At 42.1% G+C, this 11,590-nt stretch overlaps 2 protein-coding genes across 2 annotated transcripts; both read right to left on the bottom strand.

The window, feature by feature from the left end:
- Positions 1 to 271: 271 nt before the first annotated feature.
- hsp90aa1.2 (heat shock protein 90, alpha (cytosolic), class A member 1, tandem duplicate 2) lies at positions 272 to 6,449 on the bottom strand. The gene is made up of 11 exons (XM_020091873.2): positions 6,238 to 6,449; positions 4,534 to 4,683; positions 3,947 to 4,313; positions 3,354 to 3,487; positions 2,854 to 3,180; positions 2,587 to 2,752; positions 2,246 to 2,436; positions 1,668 to 1,815; positions 1,277 to 1,545; positions 841 to 1,174; positions 272 to 730 (listed from the first exon to the last, which is right to left on the bottom strand). Exons 2-11 carry the CDS (start codon positions 4,681 to 4,683, stop codon positions 618 to 620), a joined length of 2,199 nt encoding a protein of 732 aa, XP_019947432.1. The 5' UTR covers positions 6,238 to 6,449; the 3' UTR covers positions 272 to 617.
- Positions 6,450 to 6,633: 184 nt separating this feature from the next.
- hsp90aa1.1 (heat shock protein 90, alpha (cytosolic), class A member 1, tandem duplicate 1) lies at positions 6,634 to 11,202 on the bottom strand. The gene is made up of 11 exons (XM_020091832.2): positions 11,026 to 11,202; positions 9,907 to 10,056; positions 9,450 to 9,816; positions 9,210 to 9,343; positions 8,783 to 9,088; positions 8,518 to 8,683; positions 8,216 to 8,406; positions 7,955 to 8,102; positions 7,575 to 7,843; positions 7,136 to 7,469; positions 6,634 to 7,056 (listed from the first exon to the last, which is right to left on the bottom strand). The coding sequence occupies exons 2-11, from the start codon at positions 10,054 to 10,056 to the stop codon at positions 6,947 to 6,949; spliced, it is 2,175 nt and encodes a 724-aa protein (XP_019947391.2). The 5' UTR covers positions 11,026 to 11,202; the 3' UTR covers positions 6,634 to 6,946.
- Positions 11,203 to 11,590: the final 388 nt, after the last annotated feature.

Here is an 11,590-nt window from a genome sequence, read left to right as displayed (position 1 = left end):
TTATATTTGTTCACCGCTACATGTATTGTATGACCTCCATCGAGGAGGTTATGTTTTCATCAGCACGTGGTGCTGATCTGGATCAGGGGGGAGGTCTAGGAATTTTTTGATATTTTCACCAATAGGAATAATGCACAGAGTCTAGATGAAGAGAATCAAGATATATTTAATTTTGTGCAGCGTGACAGAATTTTAGTTTGTCAGTGTGTATGTTATTGCTTAATAATTACATGTTATTCATATGTTCATAAGTACGACAAAACATGACTTGTTAACATGGTAAACTTTTATTTATGGGTCCCACCATTTCAAAGAACCATATCAATTTTCATATATTTACAATTGATGTAAGAACACACAAAGTACACCGGAATGTCAATAAATACAAAAGAACAAATGCATCGATAAAACTTAAGATACAAAAAACTGACAACTTAGAAAATTATGTTCTAAAGGGAATGACTATGAGCTGCATATGGTCAATGTGAGGGGAAATGAAGTGAACTTGGTCAAAAAGAGGTTGAGGAGGGGGACTTTTCAAGCTCATTTACAACATTAAACTTGTAATTTTTTAAAGAACACTACTTCTGAACGCTAGCGGGCGATAGAAAACAGGCTTAGTCCACCTCCTCCATCCTGGATGTGTCATCATCGTCACCTTCAAGAAGCGGCATGTCCTCGGTGGGAGCAACAGTGGGCTCATCTGATGTCAGGTCATCTTCATCAATACCTAGAAGAAAAAGATGGCAATAAATCAATGGAGCCAGGTAATTTTAAATAAGAATGTCAAACACACTGAATGATAGTTTAACAGCCATAAATTGTAACACAGACACTAACCGAGACCCAGCTTGATCATTCTGTAGATGCGATTGGAGTGGGTCTGGGGGTCATCCAAAGTAAATCCTGAGGAGAGCAGGGCAGTCTCGAAGAGCAGGATGACCAAATCCTTCACTGACTTATCGTTCTTATCAGCCTCTGCCTTCTGCCTCAGGGTCTCAACGATGGGGTGGTCAGGGTTGATCTCAAGGTGCTTTTTGGCAGCCATGTAGCCCATGGTGGAGTTATCTCTCAGGGCCTGGGCCTTCATGATCCTCTCCATGTTGGCTGTCCAGCCATAAGTGCTTGTGACGATGCAGCAGGGGGAGGAGACCAGGCGGTTGGAGACTGTGACCTGTGTGAACCATAACAAAATTTAATACCATCATTTTCTTCCAGCTTTACTGCACAACAATATGGGTTGTATGGGTTTTTTAAAATGTATTCATCTGCTCACCTTCTCCACCTTCTTCTCCAAGATGTCCTTCATGATCTTGCACAAGTTCTCGAACTGTGACTTCTTCTCCTCCTGCTTCTTCTTCTCGTCCTCATCCTCAGGCAGCTCCAGGCCTTCCTTGGTCACTGACACCAAATTCTTGCCCTCAAACTCCTTCAGCTGCTGGACACAGTACTCATCTATGGGCTCAATCATGTAGATGACCTCCAGGCCGGCTTTGCGAAGGCGCTCCACAAAGGCAGAGTTGGCCACCTGGTCTTTGGTCTCACCTGAAATACAGATATGGAAATGTTGTAATATAATGTAATATAACAAGAACTCAGTTCACTTGATTTGAAACTAAATTCATACTATTTATTTAATAATTAATTATTATTGAGTTCATCCTCACCTGTGATGTAGTAGATGTGTTTCTGATTATCTTTCATGCGTGTGACGTAGTCCTTCAGGGAAACCATCTCATCTCCAGAGGATGAGGTGTAGTAGCGCAGCAGCTCAGACAGTTTCTTCCTGTTCTGTGAATCCTCATGGATACCAAGCTAAAAATAAAGGAACCGCTTGTTGTTAGCACCATGTTGTTACAAGCAAAGTGTTATTTGATAAATGTTTCATGGATTAAAATAAGTAAAAACACTATAAGGTGTAATCATTGACAACCACAGTGCCTATATTTAAGTCTTTTCACTGGGACAATATGGCCTCAGGATCAGACAGATGGCTAATGAGTAAAAGGTCAGAGGAACAAAGGTGATGATTAACTGAAGTTCCAATGGTTCTTAAAAGCTGTGCACTTGAAGCAATAGTAAGCAACCTCTTGAATTCCGATAATATTTGGGTTTCTCTCAGATCACATTAACACAGTATCAAACTGTGGCAGAGCAGGGTTTAACACTAAGTTGCTACCAAATGTTTTAAAGAGAAAAGATTAGAAAAAACATGCAGCTTGCAGTCCAAGGAGAGGACACTGACCTTGATGTTCTTGGAGAATTGCTCATAGTATTTTTTGTAGTTGTCCTTGTCCTCGGCCAGTTCAGTGAAAAGTTCCAGGCACTTCTTGACGAGGTTCTTGCGGATGACCTTCAGGATCTTGCTTTGCTGCAGCATCTCTCTGGAGATGTTCAGGGGAAGATCCTCCGAGTCCACCACACCCCTAATGAAATCTGATGGGATAGATACAAACAACTTTGTCAGCAGCCCAATTGCATTTCTAACATTATTCATTTATTTATTATACAAATAATATCATCGGATTATTTGATCTATGAACAAACGGCTCAAGCTAGTCATTCCAGACAAGGGTTAATACTCACTGAGGTACTCAGGGATGAGCTCATCGCAGTTGTCCATGATGAAGACCCTGCGCACGTACAGTTTAATGTTGTTCTTTTTCTTCTTGTTCTCAAAGAGGTCGAATGGGGCGCGGCGAGGAACAAAGAGCAGGGCACGGAATTCCAGCTGACCCTCTACTGAGAAGTGCTGCGGGTAAAATCAGTTGAGATTCCAGTCAGTTCTCACATTTGATAATAAGAATATATTAAAACATGAAAAACATTTGCATTGTCAAGTAATTAACCTACCTTGACAGCCAGGTGGTCCTCCCAGTCATTGGTTAGGCTCTTGTAGAACTCTCCGTACTCCTCATTAGTGATGTCATCGGGGTTACGGGTCCACAGGGGTTTGGTCTTGTTCAGCTCCTCCTGGTCAATATACTTTTCCTTGATCTTCTTCTTCTTCTTCTTTTTGTCACAAGACTTGTCGTGGTCATGCTCCTCATCTGACCCAACGTCCTCAATTTCTGGCTTGTCTTCGTCCTTCTCCTCTTCTTCCTCCTTATCCTTCTCCTTTTCCTTCTCCTCATCCTCTGCCTCGTCGTCACTCACCTCCTTGTCTCGCTCTTTCTCCACCTTAAGAAATAATAATTCATTCGTAAACAAACTAATCCAGTTGACTGAATACTCTACTGATCAATTTAAACCATAAGATCACACAATACTATGTATTTAAAGGCAAATTCCCTCTACTAATGCTCAAGGTAAATAAGAATGCAATCTGTGTATCAGTTTCAATGAGCACTTACAAAAAGTGTGATGGGGTATCCAATGAACTGTGAATGCTTCTTCACAATCTCTTTGACTCTTTTCTCCTCGATGTATTCTGTCTGGTCTTCTTTCAGGTGCAGGATCACCTTAGTGCCACGACCCATTGTCTCGGCTGCACAGGACACAGACAGGTTAGTGCAAGGTACAGAGATAAGGCACCTTTTATTCCTTAGATTGTGAAAAATAACTGTTAAAGGTTCAGTGTGTAGACTTTAGTGACATCTAGTGGAGCAGAATGCACCTCACCTTACCCTCCCCTTCCAAACATGAACAAGGACTTGTGTAAGCCTTCAGTTTTCATAAAACCTCAAAAGGTATTAAGTTTGTCCAGTCTGGGCTACTGTAAAAAACATGGTGGTTTCCATAGAGAGGACCCACTCTCAATGTAAATATAAAGTATTTAAATATAAAGAGGCCATTCTAGGGTAAAGCCAATTTTTACAATTTAGATAGTGATAGTGAAAACATCACTAGGATTATTTTATAGTCAATTACTGCTAATTGATCCATTTCATCTAAATCTTACACACTGAACCTTTAACTACAAAACAATGGCAGCTACATTACTTACAGTTGTCCACTTTAACTGTAAAGGAGCCACCAGCGGAGGATTCCCAGATGTACTGCTCGTCATCATTGTGCTTGGTGACAACAGTCACCTTCTCAGCGACCAAGTAGGCAGAGTAGAAACCCACGCCGAACTGGCCAATCATGGAGATGTCGGCCCCGGCCTGAAGAGCCTCCATGAAGGCCTTAGTTCCAGATTTTGCGATTGTGCCAAGATTATTAATCAGGTCGGCCTTGGTCATGCCAATGCCTGTGTCAATCAGGGTGAGGGTACGTTCCTCTTTGTTGGGGATTATTTCGATTTTGAGGTCCTTGCCATTGTCCAGCTTGGAGGGGTCAGTGAGACTCTCATAGCGGATTTTGTCCAGGGCCTGGAGGTAAAAAAAAAAGAAAGAAACATTTTGCAACAAATATTAATAAGTGCAATTTAAGTTGTTTTTAAGTATTTATCATCTTTAATTCCTGGATTATTAGCATATTACAATGCATTATAGTCAGGGCGTTTTACTTTATTTCCAAATAGGCTCAATCCACATGTTTTGCAGATTAGATTAAGATATCAGTGTTAGAATAATACTATAACAAACTTACATCTGAGGAGTTGGAGATGAGCTCCCTAAGGAAGATTTCTTTATTGGAATAGAAAGTGTTGATGATCAGGGACATCAACTGGGCAATCTCAGCCTGGAATGCAAAGGTCTCAGCCTCCTCCTCCATTGGTTGGTCGTGTGATTCAGGCATCTGAGAAAAAGAAGATGAATAAATATTGCTTTTTATAACGTGCATGAATCATAGAATACACATGCCCATGCAAATACCTGCAACAAAGTAGTACATCCTATCAGCTTTCTGCCTGAGGTGCAATTTCAGGCTTGCTCAATTTTGACTAAGATTAGAGAGCTAATTGCATTGGCATAATCAATCATAATAACATGTTTTCATAAGACTAAAATTCAGCCACATACTTCTGTCTGATCTCATCTCATTATTGCAGTTAACCAGACATTTTAAGGTCCTGTGTGCACGACTGTGTTCATTGGACTGACAATCAGCTGCAGCACAGTGAGGCACCACACCACTAATAAGAAGCCCTGCCAATCACCCTCAGGTTATGTTCAAGTCATGAAGAGTTGCACCTTACAATATAATTTAATGGAATCAATGTCTCCATCAACCACCATTCTCAATAACTGCCTTAGAGTTAATAAAATGTCTCTTCCACACTGTCATGGTTCGGATGTTACAGAATGTGCGTCCTTTTGACACTGCCTAATATTTGCATCAGTTGCATGAAGTTGCAGAAAGGTGTTCATCACTAATGTCAGGCTAAGTGTGAGCATGTATCACTCATGCAGCCAGGTGGTGTGACAGACTGTCTAGGTCTGCTTACTGCTCCACTTCTCTGTAATCCATCTATGACTAAATCCGCCGCTTCTGCCTTCAAGCAAATTACATAATGGGATTTAATGGCAAATGATATAATAAAAGTATGTAGATGGTAGTGTGTTAAATATATAGAATACACATTATTATGAGTTTCACATCTGAGACCTCAGTCGTGAATAAAAAGCATTTCAGCCCACAAATCAGTGCAAATCAGAACAGAGCAAATGCACGTGTTGTCATCGTGCTCCTGTTATTGACACGATTATTTATGGTTGGATCAGGGATCAGCACGTGGCTTGAATGGCACTTTGACATCAGCTCCAATAAAATAACTCCCCCTGTCGGTTTCACAGGTGAAATGCAAGTTTCTAGAAGGTACCATAACCGACAAAAGACGAATCAGAGCTCTCTAGAAGCTTCCACAGGAATCACAAGCTCCTCCTCTTCACTATTCGAGGAGAACCGACTGACCTACACTACACTGACTGGATGGATGGATGGATGGATGGATGGATGGACGGATGGACAGACCATCAGAGACAAATCTTCTCAGGAAATCTGATTAGGATTCATTACGTTGAGCTGCTGCCTGACAGGTGCAGCATGTGGTCCATGTGGCTGCTGCTGAGGCAGAGGGTGATGTCGGTGGAAGTTTTTCTAACGTGCTAATAAACCTGACATGTCAAATAAACATCTCAAATGTGGGAAACTCAAATGTCAGACCCCAATTAGTGGCATCGTCACAATCTGAACCTCATCACCATTTGAATGCATGCGCGTCATCGTCACGTTATAAAGTACAAGCTTCAATGAGAACAGCTTTAAAACAACTAAGATAGCATGAATGTCAAAGTAAGTCATATCTAGCATCTCTGTTATTGAGCCGGCATTATAAAATATATCATTTACCTTGATCTGCAGAGAATGGAGGAGTGATAAATGTGCGGAGATCGTATCTAGTCGCGACAGAGGAAGCGGATTAATACTCTTCTCCCCGAGCTGTCGAGAAATCCTGAGCTTTCCAGAACCATCTGGAATCTTCCTCTCACAGCCGATTGGCTCGCTGAGCTGTCGATCACGCCCGAGCGCACGCCCTCCCTGCTGCTTATTGGCTGGAGGAGGCGGGATTAAAGGAGGGAGAGGCCTGTCTGTTCCGGGTTTGTAAACTGAAACCGGCATGAGTGGGTTCACTGAAATGTCCAGAAACATCTAGTTCAACAGGATGAGTTGAGATTAGATTCAATACTTCTGAATGCAAACCGTCATTAGTTTGCAGGAACCGAACAAAGACACGACTCAGTCCGATCGCAAATCAAATAGATTTTATTATAAATCTGAATGCATTTCATAAAAAAATGTGCCTGTAACAAAGAGAGACATAAGTTAAATCCCCATTGACTTTATTTTACTCTTAACGGCTGCCAGTAGTTCCATGTGTAAGCAGCTGATAAAATGAGGACTGAACCACACTGTGGCCTCCATAATTCCATTGATTAACTCGCATTGACTCGTTAATACTGCTCGAGGTGTGTAAGGACAAAATGTCAGTTTGAAGACGCAACATATCTTATAAAAATAAAAAGGAAGGAAGCAGGAAAGAGACACAAGAGTGTGTTTCTTAGTCAACTTCCTCCATTCTTGATGTGTCGTCGTCGCCTTCCAAGACTGGCATGTCTTCATCAGCAGGCTGGATGAGGTCTTCCACTGCGGAGTCATCGTCATCGATGCCTGAGAATGATATTCGTTCATTAGCAAACACAAACACTCTGATTATTGTGCAATAAGACAAGTAAAAGTAAAAACCTACCAAGACCAAGCTTGATCATTCTGTAGATGCGGTTGGCATGTGTCTGCGGGTCATCCAGTGTGAATCCTGAAGACAGCAGGGCAGTCTCGAACAGGAGGATGACCAGGTCCTTAACAGCCTTGTCGTTCTTGTCAGCCTCTGCCTTCACCCTCAAGGTCTCAACGATTGGGTGCATGGGGTTGATCTCAAGGTGCTTCTTGGCTGTCATGTAGCCCATGGTGGAGTTATCTCTCAGGGCCTGAGACTTCATGATCCTCTCCATGTTGGCCGTCCAACCATAGGTGCTGGTAACGATGCAGCAGGGGGAGGAGACCAGGCGGTTGGAGACTGTGACCTGTCAGTAATGAAATGTTGAGTTATTGTCACAATCAAACAAAATTAGCCACAGAATAATTCTACTGGAACTTAGATGATATAATTATTTGGCCGTATCCGTTACCTTTTCAATCTTCTTGTCGAGGATGTCCTTCATGATCTTGCAGAGGTTCTCAAACTTGTTCTTGAGCTCCTCCTGCTTCTTCTTCTCGTCCTCATCCTCAGGCAGCTCCAGGCCTTCCTTGGTCACTGACACCAGGTTTTTGCCATCGTACTCCTTCAGCTGCTGGACACAGTACTCATCGATGGGCTCGATCATGTAGATGACCTCCAGGCCGGCTTTGCGAAGGCGCTCAACGAAAGCAGAGTTGGCCACCTGGTCTTTGGTCTCACCTGTTAACAGTGATTTGAATTAATTGAATCCATATGTTAATTCTAATACCACGTGTGTGAGAAACTTAAAGCAAGAGCACAAAAAAGAATCAGTGAATTTGAAAGGCTAACCTGTGATGTAGTAGATGTGTTTCTGGCTCTCCTTCATGCGAGAAATGTAGTCCTTCAGGGAAACCATCTCATCTCCAGAGGTGGAGGTGTAGTAGCGCAGCAGCTCAGACAGCTTCTTCCTGTTCTGTGAATCCTCGTGGATGCCAAGCTAAAACAAAAAATTGTGTGTTACTTAAACTGCAAATCAACCTAAACATGACCTTTTTATATATAATCTGAAGGGTTAAGGCAAAAGAAATAAACAAAGATGGATAAAATTACCTTGATGTTCTTGGAGAATTGCTCGTAGTATTTTTTGTAGTTGTCCTTGTCCTCAGAGAGTTCAGTGAAAAGGTCCAGGCACTTCTTGACCAGGTTCTTGCGGATGACTTTCAGGATCTTGCTTTGCTGCAGCATCTCTCTGGAGATGTTCAGGGGCAGATCTTCAGAGTCCACCACACCCTTAATGAAATCTGAAAGAAGATAATATGTGTTTAGTCACCCACAGACATTAAGAGGATGCTTAGTCTTAGTGCCATCCTTATCTTGAAATCAGTCACATTTAGTAATAATAAATTACTTACTGAGGTACTCTGGAATCAGCTCCTCACAGTTGTCCATGATGAAGACCCTGCGCACATAAAGCTTGATGTTGTTTCTCTTTTTCTTGTTTTCAAAGAGGTCAAATGAAGCTCTTCTGGGCACAAAGAGCAAGGCACGAAACTCGAGCTGACCCTCCACTGAGAAATGCTGTGGAGAGAAGATACAGGTATGAATTTATCAAGAAAAGATGTGATGATAATAAGTAACATGGGTTGCATTGTTTTATCGTGAGTAAATTTAGCTCACCTTGACAGCGAGGTGGTCCTCCCAGTCGTTGGTGAGACTCTTGTAAAATTCTCCATACTCTTCATTGGTGATGTCATCAGGGTTTCGGGTCCAGATAGGCTTGGTTTTGTTCAGCTCCTGAGCGTCAATGTACTTTTCCTTGACCTTCTTCTTCCTCTTGTTCTTGCCGTCCTTGGAGTCCTCGTCCTCGTCAGAGCCGACATCCTCAATCTTTGGTTTGTCCTTGTTCTCAGCGGCCTCTTTCTCGACTTCTTCCTCCTTCTCTCCCTCCTCAAGATCCACCTCTTTCTCCCTTGTCTTCTCCACCTTAAGTACATGAAAAGAATGGGAGTTTTTGATATTTTTGTGTCACTCTCACTGTTAAAACTTTTAATATGAGGTCTTAAATTTGATTGTTATTGCATTTAGGGCCTTTAGAAGAACTTACGTAAAGTGTAATAGGGTAGCCGATGAACTGTGAGTGCTTCTTTACAACTTCTTTGACGCGTTTCTCCTCACAGTATTCTGTCTGATCCTCCTTGAGGTGAAGGATCACTTTTGTGCCTCTGCCAATGGACTCTCCTAAAAGCAACAATATAATCAATGATGAGAGCAGTGCCAGGAAATGAGTCAAATTGAATTAATCATGTAAATTGTTAAATGTAGAAATATATCAAATAAAACTCACCAGCATCAGGTTTGACTGTGAATGAGCCTCCAGCTGCAGACTCCGAGATGTACTGCTCGTCATCATTGTGCTTGGTGATGACCGTCACCTTCTCGGCCACCAGGTAGGCAGAGTAGAAACCCACGCCGAACTGGCCAATCATGGAGATGTCGGCCCCAGCCTGAAGAGCCTCCATGAAGGCCTTGGTGCCAGACTTAGCGATTGTACCCAAGTTGTTGATCAGGTCGGCCTTGGTCATGCCAATACCTGTGTCCATCAGGGTCAGGGTGCGAGCGTGCAGGTCAGGTCTGATTTCGATCTTGAGCTCCTTGCAGGACTCGAGTCTGCTGGGGTCTGTCAAGCTTTCATATCTGATTTTGTCCAAGGCCTAACAAGAGAGGACAAGTGTTTTTAAAATATATCAGTTCAAACCATATGCATATTTTGACAGTGGTATTAAAATGCTGATTGTACTTACATCTGAGGAGTTTGAGATGAGCTCTCTGAGGAAGATCTCTTTGTTTGAGTAGAAAGTGTTGATGATAAGGGACATAAGCTGAGCAATCTCAGCTTGGAAAGCGAAGGTCTCCGCTTCATCCTCCATCACGTGTCCAGCTTTCTCAGGCATCTAATAGAAAACAAATGTTATATTAAATAAACCTATCATCTCAATACACTACTCTGCTCTGAAATCAAGTTTTAATTTATATACTAAGAAATAATTTCCTGCTGGGATATTTAATTTCTTTCTCCCAGCCTCATGGCTAGAGGGGATGGGGTGGTGGGGGGTGGACATGGCTGATGCTAGATGAACACATGGTTCTTCTGTTAACAAGGACCTGCCATTTGGAAAAGGGTGGAGCTCCGATGCTTTCCCCAACCCCCCGCCACCGAAAGGGCTACATGCAACATGTGTCATTTTACACCTCTGTGTGAAGGGAAGGAGTATTGGCTCGCAGTTAAAGGAATGAAAGAAAAATTAAGTCTGGTTTTTAGATCATACAGCAGTGAGAATCTTTTTTCTTATTTTAATGACAGGTATATTTATCAAACACAAAACAGTTCTTCTTTGTCATCTTTCTTAATTTCCTAAATTATATAAAGTCCATTCATGATAAAAGATTGAACCATTTGGTTCGATCACATAAAAATGAATAGTGTGTTTAGTTTTTTTAATAATAGTCATTTTACTGCTGTAAGATGCAAATGTGTTGCATCTTGAGCCAACTGGTATTCTGCCCATTCGCCATTACTCTCACACTCAGGGTCACCCTTCCTGCCATGTGCTCCTAATGCGTTACAGACTCACAAAGACACTGATGGCAAAGATGCCATTCTTCCATATTAATTAAGATTAATTAGATTAAACATCTGAATTGAGACTTATTATATGTGTTTTTTTGCATTTTTAAGATTTGTTGTATTTCTTAGGTAACCTGATTGAGTAGAAACTGTTTATGCCTCTCTGCCTCTCTGTGTTCCTTGCAATTAAACACCCAATATACTATAAATTTAAGTTTTGCAATTTTCATTTAAAGTGTTAGTGTGAATTGTGTAATGTAAAAGCAGCTGCAGTGGATTGTAATTCCAGTCTTACCTTGAGTGTGATCCTGTCTTCTGTGATTTCTGGCAGTAAGTGGTCAAATGTATCACTGAGCTGCTCCTGTGGGCAGTAAGTTTCACTTGGTGTGTTCCAGCGAGTACTTTTTGACGCAACTTGCCAGTGTCTTTATATACTTCAGGGGGTGGTTTCTCGAAGCTCCCATTCAGAAGCTTCCAGAAGATACATTTGCGACAGTAAGGGGGGGTTTCAGGGAAAGGCCTGGAAGGGGGGGGGGTTGGTTGGTGAGTGAGACACAAGAGTCCTAAAGTTTATGTGTCCTTATAGGGCCGCAGAGTCACAAGGAGTGCCTGTCAATCACAATGAGAGCTTCCCTGATAGCTTGTCTGGCTGGTAGGCCCTGCACCCCCGCTTGTAAGCGTCACAGCTGTGCATTGCCTTTGCTATCAGCTGCTGTCGGTGTGCCCCACAGAACACACACATGCAGACCATTAGGCACGCTTGGGTCTTTTTTGTTTTAAAAAAAGGTTTCACATGTTTTCGAGCGGAGATAAGCTAATGATAAGGCTGAGATTCACATAAAATGAAGCTGACCCTCATG

This window comes from Paralichthys olivaceus, chromosome 19 (assembly GCF_024713975.1).
Source record: "Paralichthys olivaceus isolate ysfri-2021 chromosome 19, ASM2471397v2, whole genome shotgun sequence".
NCBI lineage: Eukaryota > Metazoa > Chordata > Actinopteri > Pleuronectiformes > Paralichthyidae > Paralichthys > Paralichthys olivaceus.
The sequence above is the reverse complement of the archived record's forward strand: the minus strand, read 5'-3'. Positions and strand labels throughout refer to the sequence as shown.